The 24,330-nt window shown below is 43.0% G+C and overlaps 1 protein-coding gene across 11 annotated transcripts in view; it reads left to right on the plus strand.

Moving 5' to 3' along the window:
- UTRN (utrophin) overlaps positions 1-24,330 on the plus strand; it is a 507,208-nt gene that overhangs the window by 188,505 nt on the left and 294,373 nt on the right. For 10 of the 11 annotated variants that reach the window (XM_084827754.1, XM_084827752.1, XM_084827759.1 and 7 more), the window contains exons 41-46: positions 1,984-2,157; positions 3,419-3,591; positions 8,905-9,055; positions 15,825-16,000; positions 16,947-17,082; positions 18,847-18,996. In XM_084827754.1, coding sequence (XP_084683880.1) covers positions 1,984-2,157; positions 3,419-3,591; positions 8,905-9,055; positions 15,825-16,000; positions 16,947-17,082; positions 18,847-18,996 — 960 coding nt within the window. The remainder of the gene's footprint in view (positions 1-1,983; positions 2,158-3,418; positions 3,592-8,904; positions 9,056-15,824; positions 16,001-16,946; positions 17,083-18,846; positions 18,997-24,330) is intronic. The other variant, XM_084827761.1, reaches the window with a different exon arrangement.

The raw sequence follows: 24,330 nt of genomic DNA on the forward strand, positions 1-24,330 counted from the left end.
GAAATCATGGAGGACCGGGGAAGTGCCAGATGACTGGAGGAGGGCTAACGTTGTCCCTATCTTCAAAAAGGGTAAAAAGGAGGAACCTGGGAACTACAGACCAGTCAGTCTGACATCAATCCCTGGGAAAATTCTGGAGCAGATGATAAAGCAATCCATCTGGAAGCACCTTGACAACAATGCCGTGATTACTCGAAGCCAACATGGATTTGTCAAAAACAAGTCCTGCCAGACAAATCTGATCTCATTTTTTGATCAAGTCACCTCCCTTGTAGACCGTGGGAATGCTGTAGACATCATATACCTCGACTTCAGCAAAGCTTTCGACAAAGTGCCCCATGATATCCTGATGAGCAAACTAGCTCAAAGTGGGCTAGATGAAACAACGATCCGGTGGATCCACAGTTGGCTACAGAATCGGACTCAAAGTGTGCTTCTCAATGGGACCTTCTCAAGCTGGGGAGAGGTAACGAGGGGGGTACCGCAGGGCTCAGTCCTGGGCCCAGTGCTCTTCAACATTTTTATTAATGACTTGGAGGAGGAGGTGCAGGGAATGCTGATCAAATTTGCAGATGACACAAAATTGGGCGGGATAGCTAATACTTTGGAAGACAGAAACAAAATTCAAAGTGATCTGGATAGACTGGAGTGCTGGGCAGAAAACAACAGAATGGCATTTAATAGGGACAAATGCCAAGTTCTGCACCTAGGAAAAAGAAACCAAATGCACAGTTACAAGATGGGGGATACGTGGCTCAACCACACTACGAGCGAGAAGGATCTTGGAATTGTCGTCGATCACAAGCTGAATATGAGCCAACAATGTGATGTGGCTGCAAAAAAGGCAAATGCTATTTTGGGCTGCATTAATAGAAGCATCGCTTCCAAATCCCGGGAAGTACTAGTTCCCCTCTACTCAGCACTGGTTAGGCCTCATCTGGAGTACTGTGTCCAGTTCTGGGCACCACACTTTAAGAAGGATGCAGACAAGCTGGAGAGGGTTCAAAGGAGGGCAACAAAGATGATCAGGGGACTGGAAACAAAGCCCTATGAAGAGAGACTGAAAGAACTGGGCATGTTTAGCCTTGAGAAGAGAAGACTGAGGGGAGATATGATAGCACTCTTCAAGTACTTGAAAGGTTGTCACAGAGAAGAAGGCCAGGATCTCTTCTTGATCATCCCAGAGTGCAGGACACGGAATAATGGGCTCAAGTTACAGGAAGCCAGATTCCGGCTGAACATCAGGAAAAACGTCCTGAGTGTCAGAGCAATACGGCAATGGAACCAATTACCTGGGGAGGTGGTGGGCTCTCCCACACTGGAGGCCTTTAAGACGAGGCTGGACAGCCATTTGTCAGGGATGCTCTGACTTGGATTCCTGCATTGAGCAGGGGGTTGGACTCGATGGCCTTGTAGGCCCCTTCCAACCCTACTATTCTATGATTCTATGATAAATGTATGGGAATACCTGCTCTGGCTACAGTAGATACGCATCATTGCAATTATAATGGAGAATCACTTGGGATGGTCTTGTGCACTATGTTTTTATAATGTATTCATTTTTTTTTTTTAAATGCTCTAACTTGCACTGAACCTTAATTTTATTTATTTATTTATTACATTTATATCCCGCCTTTTTTCCTCCAAGGAACTCAAGGCAGCGTACATAATCCTCCTCCTCCTCCACTTTATCCTCACAACAACAACCCTGTGAGGTAGGTTGGGCTGAGAGTCTGTGGCTGGCCCAAAGTCACCCAGCGAGCTTCCATGGCCGAGTGGGGACTAGAACCCGGATCTCTCGGCTCCCAGTCCGTCACTCTCGCCACTACACCATGCTGGCTCTTAAGGGTACCCTTAAGGGTAGGATATATACCCTTAAGGGTAGGATATAATGAAAATACAAATAAATGAAGTTTCTTTTTATTTTATAATGAGGTTAGTTAAAAGAACTTTCTTCTTTTTCTTCTTTGCGGAACCCCACAGAGGATTCAAGGTCTTCATTCATCGACAATCAGAGCATCTCCATTCCCTGCAGAATACCTGGTTGAAATTAACAAGATTTTACTGGCTATAGCTGATGCTGAGCTTTTGCTGAATGCTCCAGAACTTCATGCTGGTATCTATGAGGATTTTTCTACTCAAGAAGATTCATTAAAGGTATTAGAAACTGAAACATAGTTTAGGATAGAAAGCAAAAATGAGTACTAAAATGGTGCTTATTGTTTTAAAGTTCTAAGTTCTAATAGCGTAAGTACATTTCAAGGTACTTTCAAATGTTACAAAATTGGCTCTAAAGGAGTATTCTCAGATTTCGTCATGTAGAAAATCAGTTGCCACTTGATCACAGGCACATATGCCCCTAATATTTCTAGAATAGCCTCACAATCCTACTGTTGCCCTGGATTGGTTATGTATAAATTATTTCATGTATTGAAATGTAACTCTTAAGAGATCATACTGATTTTTAAAAAGATAGTGTAACACAGTTGGAATGGAATGGGGAGAAACCGGATTGAAGGCTGTTCAGAAGTGAGTTGTAAGTAGTAGTTATATTACACCTGGTCAGACAATAGTACGACCCCCCCCCCTTTTTTTTTACATACAGGGAGACTAAGAGCATACCTCCACCTGCCTACTACTTTAATCACACTCAGAATATACTGCCTGAACTTGGAGATACTGTGTTTATTAGAAAGTTGTATGTCCCCAAATACAGAGTTTGGAGTTTAAGATCAGGAAGATTAAATAAATGTGATAGTTCAGGTACTACATTAAGGCTACAACACTATATCCACTTACAAGGGAGTAAGCCCTATTCAACTCAGTGGGACTTACTTTTGAGTAGACATGTATAGGATTGCACTGTTAATGTGTACTTGAAGGGTGCAAGTGTGTGTGTGTTTGTGTGTGTGTTTGTGTGTGTGTGAGAGAGAGAGAGAATGAGAGAGATAGGAAAACCTACCTGATAATCAGGAGTACTCAGGAATGGATGTGTGTTTGTGATTGTGGGGGATCATTTGAACAGGCCCAGTCTAACAAAAGTTTGAGTCTTGGTGAAGTCAGGAAGAGACAGAAATATGTAACGTCATGCTGCTTAATAAAGGAGAAATATTCTCCTATAAGAATGAAAGTAAGTACATTTTAAACTAATTATTTAGGTAATGTGGTATTTGGATTCTAAGCTCACTGGGTGTACATTTTATTTGCCCTTAGTAAAATATTATTGAAAAATTCATTGGACAGAATTATATTTTTAAGGTTATGGCTACAAATCCATATGGAATAAATTAAAAGTATATGTAATTGTTATTTTTGCCATCTAACCAGACTTTCATTTATTTCAGCTGGCATTTATTCTGTAGTGGCTTCTAATGCTGCCTTATTGAGCGCTTCCATAATATTTTTATGTTACTTACAGAACATAAAAGACATATTGGACAAACTTGGGGATCAGATTGCTGTTATTCATGAAAAACAACCTGATGTTATACTGGAAGCGTCTGGACCTGAAGCGATTCAAATAGGGGATTCGCTAACCCAGTTGAATGCAGAATGGGACAAAATTAACAGGATGTACAATGATCGCAAATGGTAAGTAAAAGGGCTGCATGTACTTTGTGCTTAAAAACAAACATTTTTGTATCAAGAAAAACTAATTTCTGTGATGGGTTGTTGCAGAATAATAAGGGTCAATGGGGAGGTGGGGATTTTGTATTATCTGATTCAAATGGCAACATTTTTAGGTCAGCCCTTAGGCCAGCCATGTTAAGCTTATTAATAACAACAGCGACGACAACAACAACAACAATTGTTTATTAACAGCAATGATAATATTGCTTAATAAATGTCTAGTGCATGTTAGCAGGCAGGGATATGAGAAGTGTTTTTAAGTTAGGCTGAAGGAGGTCCACTATTAAATTTAAATAGGATCTCAAGTTTACTGAAAAGACACAGTTCATGAATATTATAGAATGATAGAAGAAGTTCACTGTTCAGGGCTCGACCGCCATTCTCTCTTAGCCTTAGGTCTGTCTTCTTTCTCCACACATTAGCCCTTAGCTCGACTCCTTCCTCCCCAGCAAAGCTCTCCTCCCACAGCACAGCAAGCAAGCAGTCAGTTGTTGGGCCCTAGAAAATGAGCAGCACCTCTCCCTCATCAATTAGCCTTGATGGCAACAGCAGTTTATTTTGCCAGATGGTCTCTGGGGCTTCAGCAAATCTTAGGGGAGCTCTAGCACTCTCTGCCCACCCTCTCTGGGCTCCCTTCCTTCACTTCGTCTAGCCATATGCCATTTCCCATCTCAGAGATGTGTATGCCACTGTCCCAGTTAAAGTCATGATGGTTCTGGGTAATTCTTTCATGTTCATTAACTGGACCCAACAGCAGACCGCATTAATATGCTGAGCATTTTGTTAATTTCACCTTGAATCTTGTTCACAATAACTGAGATGGCAGGACATGTGGAATTTCATCAGTCACTGGCCTCATCTTTTGAGTGTTATTTGTGTGTGTGTGTGTGTGTGTGTGTGTGTGTGTAAACAGTTTGTCACATTTCCAGGCCCTCCCGCTGAGCAGTAAAAACAGTCAGAGGCTCCACTTGCAATCCACACTCTTTTATTGAACTAACAGCCTCTTCAAACCATTAGAGTCAATAAAAGTTAGATGCTGCCCTTAGGGTCTAATTGGCTAAGTTGAGTCCTCTGATAGAGAAACTTCAGTAGGAAGAGTGTTGCTGCTAGACTAACTATGGGCTACTATATAGTAGCCAAATGGCTTTCTGAGCCCCTCCAGGGTGGGTCCTCCCTTCCTTGCCTCTGGTGGTTGGTCAGCCTGGCAGAGTGCTTCCCACCTCTCATAAGGTCTACTCTCTTGGATTGACGGCGGACTCTTGTGTCTGCTAATTTGTGCCCTTCTTCCCGCTCTGGAAGAAGCTGATTCCAGTGCGGGGAGGGAAGGCAGTATCTGTATGAGACCCTCCTGATGGATATGCTCTTGGGAAGGTTCTTCACTGGCTCCTGGAGAGTCTTGGGGAATTTTGTCCCCCGCCCTTTGTCCCAGCTGTTCTTCTCCTAGCCCTGTCTCTGAACCTGAATCTTCAGACTGAACAGGGAGCCTGGGCCCAATCCTGACATGCTCTGGGTGCAGCATCAGATCCAAAATGATTCTGTGTAATATCCAAAATGTTATTTGTGCATAGCAAGTGTTAGAAAAAGCTTTTACTCTGTGGATTTGTGTCCATGACTGACTACATTTAAAGCTTCATCATCCATTTGGAAACTTCAGTAATCTCATTAAGTTAACAATTAAGCAGCCAATCCAGTCTTCTTGTTTAAAAAGAGAAATTAAACATTCACAATTAATTGGTGAAGTACAACAGATTAACTTTCTAACTGATTCATTGAAGGGTAAGGCATTATTTGAGTCTTATAAATATTACATCTTCTTTTTCATCTTATTTAAAATGTGACTGGGCTTGCTTAGAATTTCTTTAATGCTAAGACTGAAATACTATAAATAGTGTTTCTAAGTACCATGCCTAATATTTTATTCTGTGTGGTTCATGGATAGTGCAGTTAATGCCCTGGAACCTATTGATATTTATTATATTAGAGAGAGTTGCTTTTTCTGTAAAGCTAGTATTGGTCATTATAAACAAATGAATTTTCTTATTATTTATGCTGACTTTTGCATCAGTTGAAGGTATCATGGTTAAATTTTAGGTGCATAGTTGGGTTATAGCAATCCATTGTGATCACTTACGCATTAGTGCCAAAGTACTTTATTGTATTCTTTCAATATATTATAATTTTCATTGTTAAATTCTTCGATGTCTCTTTGGATATGTTTTGTTAGAAATGAAGGATTTGCTCTCCTTTTTGTCTAGGATTAGACACTCCTGATCCAGGCCTCTTATGTCAGGAGGCCCTAGCCGGCCTCTTTCAGTCTACTCCAGTAGCCAACTCCAGACACAGACAAAGGATTCTTTTCAAGGCTTTATTCCTTTTACAACTTAATAACTCTATCACCAGTGACTAAGCTATGAACAGCAGAGTAATCTATGCCCCGGGTTGGAAACAGTTCGTCCCCATTTGAACAAGAATCACTTGCAGATCCTGAACTTATGGGCTAGGGAGAGTCCCTCCCCTTTTCCCTTGGGTCCTCTGGATGCAACCGTTGCTTGCGCGCCAAATGGGCACTACGCCTCCTTTCCGTGCCCTCCATAGCTCGTCGCTCTCTGCGTCTGCGTCGAGCATTCAGCCAATCCTCCTCCTGCATTCTTTCACTCCCAGGACTGCTATCTGTGTCTGGAATGTCGGTAGGAGGAATCTCTGCCAGCTGCAGGGCCTGGGAGGGAAGAGCGCGCTCCTCTCCCACGGATGGCTGTTCCTCCTCAGATTCAGAACTGCTCTGAGGTTCTATGGGCTCAGTGTCCACCCTGACATCTTAGGGTTCAAAGTTCATGGGATAGCAGAGCCACAGAAACCAAGCAAAGAGCCTATCAGTGTGGGTGCACAGTCCAGAAAGACCCACAGCTATTAAGCGAGTGACTTTTTCAAAGGAGAGATGGATGAATTTAACACAGTGTTGTCTTCTAGTAGATGAACCATGATTTAATTAGAATTATGTCTTTGCTTTATGCTATATGTGCCCCCAAAAGAGAAATTTCTGTGGGCATCTGTTCAGCAGAGAGTTGTTAGTCTCCTCCATTTTTCAAGAGGGCACCCATAGAAAGTCTGCAAGCCAAATACTCCTGCATCCACACTGATTCAGCGGTAACTGGAAGTGTTCATCTCTGAACAACACCCCAGAGCTGACTTTTGCAAACAGTCAAATGTGCTTTATCATCTGAGGCCAAACAAGTCCTTTCAGCTATGCCTTCCTTTGGAAGTGTAAATAATATGGCAATCTAATATTGATCCAGATTTTCATATTACATTTTAAGAATTCTTAGAAATTTATTTTGTGATATCATTATCAAATGTAACAAAGCTTACCCCCCTCCCCACAGGTACCATTGCTTAATTATTTTGCCCAGTAAAGGTCAAACCTACACAATTAGGAGAAGTAAAAAAAAAATCAGCCTCTTCCTGCCAGCCGAGGCTATTGGAAGAAAGGATCAGCCAGTTCCAAAACACTGTAGTTGTTGCTCACAATACGTGCATAAAGACTTCTATAAATAGTAGCCATCACATTCTTTTCTGCCTGTGTGGCAAGTCCAGTTTCCTCTTCTCTTTGCTGGTACTGTAATTTTTGCTGTAGAACTGACCTTCTGCAGTACTGATTGCCTGGTGGTCAGCTGTGTGCAGCTGTATTTCTCTGACAGCTGTAGTCCCTCTTTCACACCCTCTGGAGCAGTGGCATTGCTAGGACTGAGGGTGCCCTCTAGGCATCCTGGCAGCTGCCTCCCCTGCCACAGCCAGGCCGCCCAGGTTTCTTCCCATCCCCTTCTGCTCCAGTCATGTTGCTCCACCCCCCCCCCCCAGTGTAACAGGTGGCATTAAGTAGGGTTTCCTTTTTCTGTTTTTTTATAAGCCAAGCAATGGGCATGTGTGAATGGTGGAGCAGCACATCTGCTGCTGTGGAACATTCTTAAAAAGAAGCTGCTGTTACTTCAAATAAAGGTTTGATGTCATCTGTTTATAAAATCCTCCAAATGCCATTATTGGATGACAAGCCATCCTGTGTGCAGGCATGGGAGACTGACTTATGTGAGTCTTTGGAAAAAGATGATTGGCAGTGTATTTGGACTTCTTTTGCATCTTTATCAATCCACACTAATATAAAAGAAGCACAATACAAAGTTCTGAGTAGGTGGTACATTACTCCTGCAAGGCTTCACCCAGTACATCCAAATTATAGTCAATATTGTTGGAAGGGGTGTGGCCACATTAGTTCATACTTTCCCATCTTTGGTGGGAACGTTCTACAGTGCAGGAGTTTTGGAACGTGATTATTTGCTGATTATTGTCAGGAACTTCTTCACCTTAGATCACTGGTAACTCCTAAAGCAATGGTGCTTCATCTTTTCGAACCTAGTGTTCCTGAATTCCTGCATACAGACCTTCTTAAGCAGTTGTATACAGCTGCAAAGTGCATGTTATTGGAAGGCTCCAAAGCAACCAACTAAAGAGCAGTGAATGGTGGAGCAGCACATCTGCTGCTATGGAATGGAACGTTTGTAAAAAAGAAAAAAGAACCTTTCCCGATTAGATAGTGGAGCAAATGCTGGGGCCAACCTGATTGTGATCTGCTCCTCTTCCCCACCTCAGCTTTCTAGGCAGTGTTGGGAGAAAGAGAGTGTCCTTTTTCTACTTCAGAAAAAAAGCAGTTATTTTTTTAGGGAAGATGCAGCCAACTTGAGGTTGTCTGGGGGCCCTTCAGGCTGTGGGGCCCTGAACTTCTGCCCAGATATTCTGAGTCCAGGTTTACATAGTTATGGTATTTGGGTCCTTTCCTACTCATTCTTGATGTACCTGTTACAGCCCATGAGTCCATGGGCAAATCTGATTTTGGAATAAGAGTTGAACTTCCTGTAAACTTGTCCTGCTCTGTCTCTGAATTTAGGCTTGGGCAGTTCCTTTCTAAATGGCTGTGGGTAGATATATAAATATATAAAACCAAGAGTAATTAATCATTTTTTTCCACTCCTACTGATGTGCGAATAATGTTTTCCTTTAAGTTGGATCTAACGCACCTAATCATTCTTCATTTTCCATGCAGTTTTCATGCTTGATTCTCTTAGCTGAACGGCCGTGCAAGTTTTCTGCTGCTGTCCCTGCAATATAAAGGGTTTTCATAAGACCAGTTCCCATTTTGCAAGGGTACCTCGGTATACAAAGCACTCTTGCTTTGGAAAAATATGTAGGAAATGACTTTCTCCCACCCTCATTTGTTTCATTCAGTTGCTTTGATAAGTCTGTGGAAGAATGGAGACAGTTCCACTGCGATCTCAATGATCTCTCACACTGGTTAACTGAAGCAGAAGGGTTGCTGGCTGAGGCCCACGCTGCAGATGGGAGCCTGGATACAGAGACAGCAAGGATACACCAGCAGGTACCTGATGATTTCCTGTTACGGCAGCATGCCTGGTTAGATCCTGTAATTTTGGCTCTTCCATTGAGAAAAAAAATGCAGATTGTCTTTCGTTGCTGGCTGTCATTTTTATGCTACAAATAGATACAATGTTTTCCCTACTATTATTTTAATAGGCAATGTAAATTGTGTTGAAAACTTATGCGCACTGCTCCCAGTTTATTTTGATAAAACACATGTGCAACATCTAATTTTCTGGCTTTTCATTTATATGAGCTTCCGTACTGTGTCCTTTTCTAATATTATGGAAGAAAAATGTCAATAATTCCTCTGAGTATTTTAGGCTGCAATAGTAAACATACGTACTAGGACATAAACAAAATTGGGCTTATGTCCGAGTAAATATGCATGGGGTTGTGCTGGTAATGTCTTGGTGGGCGGGGGGGGGGGGGGACACACAGGGAGAATCCAAGGTGGAGGATCCTCCAGATCCAAGACTGCCAGGCTCATGCCAGCAGGACAAAAGGTGGTGGAGGCACCGGAAGAAAAATAAGTATGCCAGCTGCAGGTCTGATATACTTTCCCTCCTTTGTCGGAGGAATAGGAGGGATTTTGATCCACTGGAGCCAACCCACCCTCAGCGCACCGCCTTTTTGCTGTCATAATGCTGACAGCAAAATAGCAAGAATGGTGGAGGTTTCCACGTTCAAGCCAAGGGAACCCAAGCCATTTAGAGCTTCAAAGGAAAAAAACTCGCACTTTGAATTGGACCAAGAAATAAAATGGCAGCCAGGACAGATGCTTCACAATAGGTGACATGTGAGGACGTCTGTCCAAACTTGTAAATAGGTGAACTGCTGCATTCTGTACTAGCTGAAGGAGTTAGTCTCTCCCAGCTTCGCCCTCCTGAATATTTGGTGCAGCACCAACACCAGCTTGAGCGTCAGGGAGGTGGGGTTGTTGTGGTCTATAAAGATTCTATCTCCCTGGTTAAGCTTCCTGTCCATTTGAGTGCCTATCTTGAGTGTTTGTATCTTATACTGGATATCCAGGACAGATTAGGGATTCTGCTGGTGTAGCCCACCCCACTACCCAACAGTCTCCCTGCCTGAGCTGATGGAGGTGGTCTCAGACTTGGTGTTGAGGACCCCTAGGATGATGGTTCTCCCCTTCATGGATCACTGCCTTGTTGTGGCGAAGGGGCTTGCGTAACTCAGTGAAACCATAAACTATGCCGTGCAGGGCCACCCAAGACGGACAGGCCATGGCAGAGAGTTCTGACAAAATGTGGTCCACTGGAGAAGGAAATGGCAACCCACTCCAGTATTCTTGCCAAGAAAACCCCATGGAACGTATCACAAGGCTAAAAGAGATGATGCCGGAAGATGAGCCCCTCAGATCGGAAGGTGTCCAATATACTACTGGGGAAGAGCAGAGAGTATTTCCAAGTAGCGCCAGAAAGAGTGAAGCGGCTGGGCCAAAGCCGAAAGGACACTCAGCTGTGGATGTGTCTGGTGGTGAAAAGAAAATCCGATGCTGTAAAGAACAATATTGTTTAGGAACCTGGAATGTCAGATCAATGAATCAGGGTAAGCTGGAGGTGGTCAAACATGATATGGCAAGATTGAACATCGACATCTTGGGAATCAGTGAACTAAAATGGACAGGCATCCATTTCCAGGGTGGGAAAAGCAGTACTGGGGTACAATCTCAAAAATGATAGAATGATTTCAGTACGAATCCAAGGCAAACCATTCAACATCACAGTAATTCAAGTCTATGCCCCAACCACTGAGGCCGAAGAAGCTGAGGTTGATCGGTTCTATGAAGACCTACAACACCTTCTAGAACTAACACTCCAAAAAGATGTCCTCTTCATCATAGGGGATTGGAATGCTAAATTAGGAAGTCAAGAAATCACTGGGATAACAGGCAGGCATGGCCTTGGTGTACAAAATGAAGCAGGACAAAAGCTAATAGAGTTTTGCCAAGAGAACACGCTGATCATAGCAAACACTCTTTTCCAACAGCACAAGAGACGACTCTACACATGGACATCACCAGACGGTCAATATCGAAATCAAATTGATTATGTCCTTTGCAGCCAAAGATGGAGAAGCTGTACACAGTCAGTCAGAACAAGACCTGGAGCTGACTGTGGCTCAGATCATGAGCTGCTTCTTGCAAAATTTTGGCTTAAATTGAAGAACGTAGGGAAAACCACTAAACCATTCAGGTATGACCTAAATCCTATCCCTTATGAATATACAGTGGAGGTGAGGAATAGATTTCAGGGATTAGACCTGATAGACAGAGTGCCTGAGGAACTATGGACTGAGGTCCGTAACATTGTTCAGGAGGCAGCAACTCAATCCATCCCAAAGAAAAAGAAATGCAAGAAAGCCAAGTGGGAGTCTGATAAGGCTTTACAAGTAGCTGAGGAAAGAAGGGAAGCGAAAAGCAAGGGAGAAAGGGGAAGATTTCGTGGGGTTACCCTTGAAGACGGTTCGGAAACTGCAGCTGGTACAGAACGCGGCGGCTCGCCTGATTAAAGGCAGCCGCCGGCGAGATCACATCACTCCAGTGCTGAAGGAGTTGCACTGGTTACCAGTTGTTTTCCGGGCCAAATTCAAGGTGTTGGTTTTGACCTTTAAAACCCTATATGGTTCCGGCCCAGCCTATCTTCAGGAGCGCCTCCAGCAACACCAGACAGGCCGCTTAACAAGATCAGCCTCGGATGGCCTTCTCTCTGTCCCATCAGCCAGGACAGCTAGACTGGTGGGGACGAGGGAGAGGGCCTTCTCTGTGGTAGCCCCCACTCTGTGGAACTCCCTCCCTAGGGAACTCCGTCATGCCCCCTCTTTAATGAGCTTCCGTCGTGCATTAAAAACGTGGTTGTTCAGGCAGGCATTTGGGGTGGGTTAGGGTATTTTAAAAAAAAAATTTATGGTAAAATTTTATTGTTTTAAATTGTTTTATGGTGGGTTGTACATCGCCCAGAGTGGCTGGGTGACCAGTCAGATGGGCGATTAATAAATTTAATAAATAAATAAAGAAGATATATCCAACTGAATGCAGAGTTCCAGAGAATAGGTAGGAGAGACAAGAAGGCCTTCTTAAATGAACAATGCAAAGAAATCGAGGAAAACAACAGAATGGGAAAGACTAGAGATCTCTTCAAGAAAATTGGAGATCTCAAGGGAACGTTTTGTGCAAAGACGGGCATGATAAAGGACAAAGAAGGCAGGGACCTCACAGATGCGGATGAGATTAAGAAGAGGTGGAAAGAATACACAGAAGAACTGTACAGGAAAGATCTGAATGTCCCTGATAGCCATGATAGTGCGGTCACTGAACTTGAGCCGGACATCCTCGAGAGTGAAGTCAAGTGGGCCTTAGGAAGCATTACTAACAACAAAGCTAGTGGAGATGACAGTATTCCAGCTGAGCTATTTAAAATCCTAAAAGATGATGCTGTTAAAGTGCTGCATTCAATATGCCAACAAATTTGGAACACTCAACAATGGCCGCAAGACTGGAAAAGGTCAGTTTACATTCCAATTCCAAAGAAGGGCAACGCCAAAGAGTGTTCAAACTACCGCACAATTGCGCTCATTTCACATGGCAGCAAGGTGATGCTCAAAATCCTACAAGCTAGGCTTCAGCAGTATGCGAACCGAGAACTACCGGAAGTAGAAGCTGGGTTTCGAAGAGGCAGAGGAACTAGAGATCAAATTGGCAACATTCGCTGGATCATGGAGAAAGCAAGAGAATTCCAGAAAAACGTCTCTTTCTGCCTCATTGACTACGCTAAAGCCTTTGATTGTGTGGATCACAACAAACTGTGGCAAATTCTGAAAGTGATGGGAGTACCAGACCACCTTACCTGTCTCCTGAGAAACCTGTACGAGAGTGAAGAAGCAACAGTAAGAACCAGACATGGAACAACCGAGTGGTTCAAAATTGGGAAAGGAGTACGACAAGGCTGGCATATTGTCACCCTGCTTATTTAACTTCTGTGCAGAGTACATCATGAGAAATGCCGGGTTGGATGAATCAGAGGTCGGAATTAAGATTGCTGGGAGAATTATCAACAACCTCCGATATGCAGACGATACCACCCTAATGGCAGAAAGCGAAGAGGATCTCAAGAGCCTCTTGTTGAGGGTGAAAGAGGAGAGTGCAGAAGCTGGTTTGAAACTCAACATTAACAAAACTCAGATCCTGGCATCGGGCCCCATCACTTCCTGGCATATAGAAGGGGAAGAAATGGAAGCAGTGACAGATTTTACTTTCTTGGGCTCCAAGATCACCGCAGACGGTGACTGTAGCCATGAAATTAAAAGACGCTTGCTCCTTGGGAGGAAAGCTATGGCAAACCTAGACAGCATAGTAAGAAGCAGAGACATCACCTTGCCGACAAAGGTCCGTCTAATCAAAACTATGGTTTTCCCATTAGTAATGTATGGCTGTGAGAGCTGGACTATAAGGAAGGCTGAGCGCTGAAGAATTGATGCTTTTGAACTGTGGTGCTGGAGAAGACTCTTATGAGTCGCCTGGACTGCAAGGAGGTCAAATCAGTCCATCCTAAAGGAAATCAACCCTGAGTGCTCATTGGAAGGACAGATACTGAAACTGAAGCTCAAATATTTTGGCCACCTAATGCGAAGAGAAAACTCTCTGGAAAAGACCCTGATGCTGGGAAAGACTGAAGGCAAAAGGAGAAGGGGACAGCAGAGGATGAGATGGCTAGATAGCATCACCGATGCAATGAATATGAACTTGAGCACACTCTGGGAGAGAGCGGAGGACAGGAAGGCCTGGCGTGCTATGGTCCATGGGGTCACGAAGAGTCGGACACGACTGAACGACTGAACAACAACAACAGGATGATGGTTCTGGAGGATTTCAACTTCCATACTGAGGCCATCAGATCTAGGGCAGCTCAGGACTTCATGTCCGCCATGACAATCATGGGGTTATCCCAAAATGTAATTGGCCAAACACATGTAGGAGGACACACACTTGATCTGGTTTTCTCAGCTGGGCAGGAGGATGGTGATCTGAAAGTGGGGGAATTAGCATCTATGCCTTGTAATGGTCAGATCTCTTCTGATTAAGGTTTACGCTCTTGGCAGCCTTTCCCTCTGCAAGGGTGGGGGACGCATTAACATAGTCCGCGTTTAGAAGCTAATGGATTCTGATGGATTCCAGACGGCTCTGGAGGATTTTCCTGCTGTATGGCTGGTAGTCCTGTCAAAGCCCTGGTTATTCTATGGAATGTAGAGATGACTAGGACAGTTGACACGATCACTTCAAAGCACCTTCTTGCTCTGGGCAGAGCCGTGGTTGTGGAATGAGCTTCCCAGAGATGTTTGCCAGTGTTCCTTCTGGTGCCCGGTGAAGACCTTTTGATTTTCCCAGGCATTTTGGTTTTTGCAGTTTCTGTTATATAACTGCTATTGTATTTTACATCTTTGCACTGCTGCTAGCTTCTATTTGGTTGTTATATTTATTTTTATATTGTAGTTTTAAACTTTTATATTGTAGTTAATCGTCTTGTATTTTATGGTTTGAATTGTTGTGAACCACCCAGAGAGTGTAGGCTATTGGCCGGTATAGAAATGTAGTAAATAAGTAAATAAGCAAAAGCAGCCCCTGTAGAGCACATTACAGTACTCCAATCCAGAAGTTACCAAAGACAGAAGGGCAGTTGCTAGGTCTCCACCTTCCAGCAGCAGCCAAAGCTGATAGAAAGCATTTTGGAACACAACTGTGTATGAAAACCCAATGAAAGCCACTTACTCACAAAGTACTAATGAAAGTACTTCATAAATATGTAAATTCTGAACTTTTGTTGAATGTCTGTCTTATACCAATTTTCTCTGACTTTCTGTTAAATAAATGTTTCTGTTCTATTTCACTTACAGCGCAATCCTATCCATATTTTATTTATTTATTTATTAAATTTCTAAGTAAGTCTCATTCAGTTAGATGGTGCTTAAGCCTGGGTAAGAGGTTATAGGATTGTATCCTTAAAACCTTATTTTTAAACACCCTTAAGTCATGATGAATCATATTCTTATTTAGACAGAGGTAGTTATACTTAAAATAGCCATATTTTAAATGTGTTATTTTTATCATTTAATTTAGCTCCAAAAACATTTAGGATCCACTGAGTGCTGTTTTATTATTGTTCCTAGAACAGGTCTGATTCTATTCCTTAAAGCATTTTTGCTATATTTTTATAGTAAAGAAATCTGTTGACAGTGAATGCTTTTTCTGGTTGTTAGGGATATGTGAAAGTTTGAGTCTGACTTCCCCTGACTTCTCTCAATTTCCTTGGGTTTTTCTATCATATCTGCAGATCATGGGAACACTGTCTTTCTGAAATCTTGTAAGGCTACAAAGAATATGTATTCTTAGACAAACAAATTCAACATTTCCCCCTCATCCCATCCCCACAAAATGAAATATGTAGCATTTTTTCTTTAAAAAAGTAGCATGTTCAAGAGAAACATTCTAATTATTTAAGGGGTGTTATGCCTTCATACTATCCTGACTTCAGCAGTATGTTTTGCACCTTTTTTGGGGGGTAGATTGATATTCATGAATATATTAGCCTACTCTTAATAACAAGTGCGTAATCATTCACTTAAACAACAGTAATATAATATCCTTTTCTAACAACAAAGCAAAACACTGTGTGTCCCATCAGTGCTTCAGGCTACGTATCGATGTCAAGCTGGGTACGCAACAAAATTCAGCTTGGTTTTTATATTTGTGACAGGAACTTGAAGAGGGAGTCAGCAGCCATCAGACCAGCTTTTTGACACTGAACAGAACAGGAGAAGGAATCATACAGAAGCTCTCCACTACAGATGGAAGCTTCCTGAAAGAGAAACTGGCAGGGTTAAATAAACGCTGGAAAGCCATCACTGCTGAAGTCATGGAAAGACAACAGAGGTAACTGGATCAGTCAGGATTTGGGGTACCTTAGAAGCATCCAAATGGCATTGCATATTTTCCATTAGGTTGAAATTTTCATGCCTTGATTCTGAAAGGTCTCCCAAGACTGCTTTGAAGCAGTTAGTAATCATGCTGTGTTTAAAGTAATGCGAACACACACCGAGTTCATATTTCCCCCTGCTCTGTTTTATGGAATAGTCCATTAAATTATTTAAATGTGCTTTTGGGGTCTGTGGATATTGAACTGACATTCTGGGATTGCGTTTTATTTATTGATGACCTTTGTATACTGCCTGGAGTGCTTCTTAGCAGACAGGCGGTTAGTTGAGGTCTAAAAAAAAAAAATGGCTTCACTACAAAATAAAGGGGTGAATTCAAGGTCCAGATCAGTCAAGATGTCTGAAGTTGAATTCTAACTATTGTTAATGCTGACTCTTTAAAATGTGCTTAAATTTAGAAACTATCTCCCCCTAGCTATCATAGAGGCAAGATGCACCAGTGTTATAGTCAGTCCCACTCTCACTCCTGGCAAGGTTGGCTTACCTGATATAGCAACAAAATCATTTAAAAATATTTTTTTGAAAATTCATTTGATAAGATGAAAGGCATTGTGCATACTTGTTGAACCTTTCCGTGGTAATATGAAATATTGCTGGGAGTTGTTCACAATTAAATGTGTTTTAAAGGCTAAGTTGAACATTTAAGGCAGGGGTGGGTTTTTTTACATAAAGTCCCATTGCTGGAAAAATATGGAAATTTCACATGATGTTCCCCCTTTGAAGAATGTTGTACACTCACATTGTCTTTTAATATTCTGGCATGCAGTTTTCTTTATCTGTTAGTGAGCTGTACATGGAATGTATTCTCCTCCTGCTTTTACATTTGTTCCAATATTTATAGGGATTTTCTTTTTTTATATTCCCCTTTGGGTTTTGTGCCTCAGACTGAAAGGAGAGGAGCGACAATTAATAGACTTCACAAAAAAGCTAGAAGAATTTAGTTGCTGGCTGGAAAACATAGAAAATGCCCAGGGTGAGAAACCTTCAATCAGCCATGAAGAAAATCTGCAAGAATTAATGGCAAGTTAGATCAAAATTATTTAATACTTTTGGGGTTTTGAGTTTGAATTGATCCTTCCTTGTTCCCTTCTATTGAGGAGGGCACAAGTGTGGAGTGTTCTAGGTGTATATAGGTGTTACCAGATCACAGACACAAGCTACAGTCCCACATGCAAAATTAAGCATGATTGACTTCTGTTAAATCTAATCAAAAGGCGACAAGGATCCTTTGATTCTCAAAGTATTATTGTGCAGTAGATTGTGATGACTAGTTTAATACTAAGATAACTAATTCTGTCCCAGACCAGCTCTTCCTAGACAACAGTAAAGTCAAGCTGAGCTCTTGCTCCTAAGAATTCAGCTCCTTTTGCTTTCATTAGATTTTTTTTAAAAAAAACAATCCCGCCCCCCTCTCCTGACACATCATAGGAGAGACTGCAGGTGTATTCACTAGACTTGGGTGGGGGTTCCTTCTTGGTTTCAGTACCTCAACCCAATCACTCTGAGAGGGCTGCCAGTGATGCCTGAAGTCTGGCTTAGGCTTCTTGTCCAGTCTTTGTGTATCAGTGGAGATTGGGGAGAAGCATAGTGGTGATCAAGTAGCAGCACCATCTTCTCTCACTCTCAGGGATAGCAGCTACTCACCTGGTGGCGTTGTGTATGGCCTCCCTTCTCCTCAGAGGAGGCCACACGTGTTTAGACTATAGCTTGATTTTTCCCGCTTAGAAAAATGCTGGGAAGCAACATTCTGGCCCTCAGCCATTCTGAAGCCTCATGGGTTTAAAAAAAAAAAAGTCACAGTATTTTGGCCAAAATGTGTAGTCCAGAGTCCTAAGCACTGAACCCAATATGAGTCCTTCCTCCCCTTGCCCCTGACCAGGGGATCACAAGCTTACCGGGGGATGGAGTCGTGGCCCAATTCACCTCATGGGTCCAGGGCTGATAATCCAGCAGGTTGGACAGCTCAGGGGGGATGGGGGATGTTCAAGAGACAGGTCTCTGTTACGCTCCATTTCCTCACATAAGAAAGAGAAAAAGGAAAGAAAGGTTCTCATACATCCAGAGGCAGGTCCAGACATAATCACAAAAAGGACCATAGATCAACATGCAGGTCCTCCTCCTCCTCCTCCTCCTCCTCCTCCTCCTCCTCCTCCTCCTTTCGCCCCCCCTCCCCCTGAGGGCCCTAACATCCAGGTCTATCCAGTCTGATAACTCCCCCTTATCTTCTTCTCCATCTTCCATAGCCATGGGGGAGTGGAAAAGAGAAGAAGAGATCTCATCAGTCTGGGGTACAATTGGAAGATCCAAAAGCTAAGAAATATTGTGGCCATGTTCATTGTTCAGAGGCCTTTCCATAAAAAGCTGGGGCAGGGATGTGGGAGGTTGGATTCATTACATGCATAAATTGTTCAAAATAAAAGGATGTTTATGTTATCTCTAATGTTGCATTATTTGTACTGCTTTTTTGTGGGTGGGGGAATAAGTTGCTCTATTTCTGGGGAAGTGAAAGGAGCTACACGGAGTCCCAGTTCTCAGCAATTCTTGCTGCTTCTCTTCTGGCACCAGGCATTGCCTGCCTACCTCCTAGCATATCTTTGCAGCCATAAGGCCCAGGAACTTGCTTTTTTAAACAAATTAGATTCTTGGTTTCTTTTGTCAATACCACGTTCTTAACTTTTCTGTACTTTCTTGGAGTTATATTCAGGGCATACAAACTACCCTGAATATAACTCTAAGAAATATTCAACTTCCATCAGACTAAAAGCATTCTCTTAAACCCTTTAGGGGTTAATTGAGGAGATGGACATGCAAGGGGAGAAACTCAAGTGGCTAAACAGGAATGAACCAGAGATGCTTTCAAATAAAAGCATTGGGCCTCAAGAAAGAGAGAATATTTCCGATAGACTGAGGACTTTGAATATTAAATGGAAGAAGGTATGGATTTTAATATGGATTCCTTATAATATGGTTTCCTTACCATCAGAAAGCATGAAATGTATTCTCCTTAGTTATGCTTTTGCAAGCTGCATGTGAATACCCTTGCCGGGGAGGGGGGCAGAATTGGACAAGTGAGTATAAAAATAGTGTCATATGTGCTCAATGAAATTGTTTTCACTTACAGCCTAGATCAGAGGTAGGTGACCTGTTGCCCTCTAGATGTTTTGGACGACAACCCCCATAATTACTGACCATTGACCATGCTAGCTGGGTCTGATAAGAGTTGTAGTACAAACCGCCTTGTTTGCCCACCCCTGGTCTAGACTCGTGATTACCTTCTGCTTGCAGCAACATGCATAGTGTCAGAAATAGAGGTCTTGAAAATGGGTTTGGAATAGTTTCCCCAAATCAGAAGTAAACTTTGTGTATATTTTATTTATTTTAACTTATTATCCTTATATTATGCTATTCCACTACAACGCTCAGAGTAGCTTACCGAGGGCACCAAGTTCCCTTCCTTCTGGGAATGGATCAGATCCACACTCAACATAACTTCAGCATTGTTACAACACTGAATGCTCCCAGCTCATTTATTGGGCCTGTAGAAAAACTGGAAATCTAGTATGGCAGAGCCCCTTCATGAATCCCTGCCTTGTGGCGAAGGGGCTTGCGTAACTCAGTGAAGCCATAAGCTATGCCGTGCAGGGCCACCCAAGACGCACAGGTCATGGCAGAGAGTTCTGACAAAATGTGGTCCACTGGAGAAGGAAATGGCAACCCACTCCAGTATTCTTGCCAAGAAAACCCCATGGAACGTATCACTAGGCTAAAAGAGATGATGCCGGAAGATGAGCCCCTCAGGTCGGAAGGTGTCCAATATACTACTGGGGAAGAGCAGAGGGTATTTCCAAGTAGCGCCAGAAAGAGTGAAGCGGCTGGGCCAAAGCCAAAAGGACACTCAGCTGTGGATGTGTCTGGTGGTGAAAAGAAAATCCGATGCTGTAAAGAACAATATTGTTTAGGAACCTGGAATGTCAGATCAATGAATCAAGGTAAGCTGGAGGTGGTCAAACATGATATGGCAAGATTGAACATTGACATCTTGGGAATCAGTGAACTAAAATGGACAGGCATGGGCGAATTTAATTCAGGTGACCATCATATCTACTATTGTGGGCAAGAATCCCTTAGAAGAAATGGAGTAGCACTCATAGTCAACAAAAGGGTGGGAAAAGCAGTACTGGGGTACAATCTCAAAAACGATAGAATGATCTCAGTACGAATCCAAGGCAAACCATTCAACATCACAGTAATTCAAGTCTATGCCCCAACCACTGATGCCAAAGAAGCTGAGGTAGATCGGTTCTATGAAGACCTACAACACCTTCTAGAACTAACACCCCAAAAAGATGTCCTCTTCATCATAGGGGATTGGAATGCTAAAGTAGGAAGTCAAGAAATCACTGGGATAACAGGCAGGCATGGCCTTGGTGTACAAAATGAAGCAGGACAAAAGCTAATAGAGTTTTGCCAAGAGAACACGCTGATCATAGCAAACACTCTTTTCCAACAGCACAGTGCCTGAGGAACTATGGACGGAGGTCCGTAACATTGTTCAGGAGGCAGCAACGAAATCCATCCCAAAGAAAAAGAAATGCAAGAAAGCCAAGTGGCTGTCTGATGAGGCTTTACAAGTAGCTGAGGAAAGAAGGGAAGCGAAAAGCAAGGGAGAAAGGGGAAGATATATCCAACTGAATGCAGAGTTCCAGAGAATAGGTAGGAGAGACAAGAAGGCCTTCTTAAATGAACAATGCAAAGAAATCGAGGAAAACAACAGAATGGGAAAGACTAGAGATCTCTTCAAGAAAATTGGAGATCTCAAGGGAACGTTTTGTGCAAAGACGGGCATGATAAAGGACAAAGAAGGCAGGGACCTCACAGATGCGGATGAGATTAAGAAGAGGTGGAAAGAATACACAGAAGAACTGTACAGGAAAGATCTGAATGTCCCTGATAGCCATGATAGTGCGGTCACTGAACTTGAGCCGGACATCCTCGAGAGTGAAGTCAAGTGGGCCTTAGGAAGCATTACTAACAACAAAGCTAGTGGAGATGACAGTATTCCAGCTGAGCTATTTAAAATCCTAAAAGATGATGCTGTTAAAGTGCTGCATTCAATATCCCAACAAATTTGGAGCACTCAACAATGGCCGCAAGACTGGAAAAGGTCAGTTTACATTCCAATTCCAAAGAAGGGCAACGCCAAAGAGTGTTCAAACTACCGCACAATTGCGCTCATTTCACATGGCAGCAAGGTGATGCTCAAAATCCTACAAGCTAGGCTTCAGCAGTATGCGAACCGAGAACTACCGGAAGTAGAAGCTGGGTTTCGAAGAGGCAGAGGAACTAGAGATCAAATTGGCAACATTCGCTGGATCATGGAGAAAGCAAGAGAATTCCAGAAAAACGTCTCTTTCTGCTTCATTGACTACGCTAAAGCCTTTGATTGTGTGGATCACAACAAACTGTGGCAAATTCTGAAAGTGATGGGAGTACCAGACCACCTTACCTGTCTCCTGAGAAACCTGTACGAGGGTGAAGAAGCAACAGTAAGAACCAGACATGGAACAACCGAGTGGTTCAAAATTGGGAAAGGAGTACGACAAGGCTGGCATATTGTCACCCTGCTTATTTAACTTCTATGCAGAGTACATCATGAGAAATGCCGGGTTGGATGAATCAGAGGTCGGAATTAAGATGGCTGGGAGAATTATCAACAACCTCTGATATGCAGACGATACCACCCTAATGGCAGAAAGCGAAGAGGATCTCAAGAGCCTCTTGTTCAGGGTGAAAGAGGAGAGTGCAAAAGCTGGTTTGAAACTCAACATTAACAAAACTCAGATCATGGCATCCGGCCCCATCACTTCCTGGCATATAGAAGGGGAAGAAATGGAAGCAGTGACAGATTTTACTTTCTTGGGCTCCAAGATCACCGCAGACGGTGACTGTAGCCATGAAATTAAAAGACGCTTGCTCCTTGGGAGGAAAGCTATGGCAAACCTAGACAGCATAGTAAGAAGGAGAGACATCACCTTGCCGACAAAGGTCCGTCTAATCAAAGCTATGGTTTTCCCAGTAGTAATGAATGGCTGTGAGAGCTGGACTATAAGGAAGGCTGAGCGCCGAAGAATTGATGCTTTCGAACTGTGGTGCTGGAGAAGACTCTTACGAGTCGCCTGGACTGCAAGGAGGTCAAATCAGTCCATCCTAAAGGAAATCAACCCTGAGTGCTCATTGGAAGGACAGATACTGAAACTGAAGCTCAAATATTTTGGCCACCTAATGCGAAGAGAAAACTCTCTGGAAAAGACCCTGATGCTGGGAAAGACTGAAGGCAAAAGGAGAAGGGGACGGCAGAGGATGAGATGGCTAGATAGCATCACCGATGCAATGAATATGAACTTGAGCACACTCTGGGAGAGAGCGCAGGACAGGAAGGCCTGGCGTGCTATGGTCCGTGGGGTCACGAAGAGTCGGACATGACTGAACGACTGAACAACAACAAAGTATGGCAGAGAGAAAAGTTCCAGTCTTCTTGTCACATGACATGCAGCTTTGTGGCATACAGGGTGTTGTTTTTCTTTTAGTTGGATGAGCATTCAAACATGTAATCTTCATTCTGAAATAGTAGAGGTTCAGCAAGTCTGTACAACATGACTTTTCTAAAAGTGTAATCATCTCTATGACTGGCTGTTTATTTTGGGAATTGTTCCGATTGAAAATCATTGTACTCACATTGCGATGTGATTGCTCTGGGTTGAATCCAGGTGTAGTCTTGTGCAATGGGGCTGGCAGAAGTGGACTTCTCAGCTCATCCCCACGTCATCCTCTCTCATCCTCTCAAGCCCTCCAAAAGTGCTACACAGAAGGTTGGGGTCCCTGCTAACTATGGGATAGTCTGTGGTATGGAGAGCTTAGGGGGCTCCATGGAAATTAAGCATAGGTACCTTCTGTGAGAGGATCTCCACTCACAGAAGGTACCTATGCTCAATTTTCGGTTCCCCCCTCAGTCCCCTGTACTAGAACAGCAATAAACAAGAACTATTCAGCCAGCTAAAAGAATACAATCAATTTAAAATGCCTGGGCAAATAAAAACATTTTGACCTGGCATCAAAAGGAATACAGTTTCATCCCCAGTTGTACATCCCTCAAAAGGATATTTTGAAGTTGGGGCACCACCGCAGAAAGCGCCCCCCTCTTTTGCAGATGCATAATGCTTATCTCCTATCAGTGGAACTTGGAAAAGGGCTTCATCTGATGATCGTAATGCACAAACATTCTTTCACAAGCATTCCTCATCACGGTATACCTAATGTTTACCAATAATAGTGCACTTTCCTAAAGTTTCAAAGACGTATCAAACTATTAAAGTATTTATCTATTTTTATTTATTTAAAAGAAGTATAGGCCACATTTTAGGGTAAACCCACCCAGTGTGGCATATAACAGAACTTAAAAACCACAAAACATAATAATACAGTGAAAAAAGCAGAAGATCAAAATTCACAAGTATTTCTTCACACAGCGCATAAACTATGGAATTCGCTACTGCAGGGTGTAGTGATGGCCACCAATTTGGATGGCTTTAAGAGGGGGTAGGACAAATTCCTGGAGGAAAAGGCTATCAATGGCCACTAGTCCTGATGGCTATGTGCTACCTCCAGTACCAGAGGCACTGAGCCTATGTACACCAGTTGCTGGGGAGGATGGGAGGGAGCGTGCTATTGCACTCATTTTCTGCTTGTGGGGTCCCTGGTTGTCCACTGTGTGAACAGAATGCTGGACTAGATGGACCCTTGGTTTGATCCAGCATGGCTCTTCTTATGTTCTTAACAATTAAAGCCAAATGACACCTTGCATTACCTGGCTGTCCTGAAGTCTGTGGTCTGTCCATCTCATAAGTGTGGGGAGATCAGTTACCTCACATTGGCTGCCATCTTACTTGTTAAAGTCGCTTCCTGTATTCTGGGGAACTCCTGAAAAAGTTCCTTTGCGTCATTGTGTGCACAGTGCTGTTTTCTCTGCACTCGTCCACATCTCATCTAGCCACCTTTTAAATGAGTTCTGTTGAGCAGATGATTCATGTATATAATCCAAAACATGCAACTTCTTCCCATGTTAATGAACCCAGGCTGTTTTAGGGGCCAAATGAAATCCTTTCAGCTCTAGGTAAATGACTGACAGAGATGGGATGGCTTTCCTGCTCAACCGCATATAATGGGAATGCTTTATAATACTGATAATGCTGTCCTCAGTCCTTGAAATGT

This window comes from Heloderma suspectum, chromosome 1 (assembly GCF_057233095.1).
Source record: "Heloderma suspectum isolate Gila_16-S chromosome 1, 16-S_ref, whole genome shotgun sequence".
NCBI lineage: Eukaryota > Metazoa > Chordata > Lepidosauria > Squamata > Helodermatidae > Heloderma > Heloderma suspectum.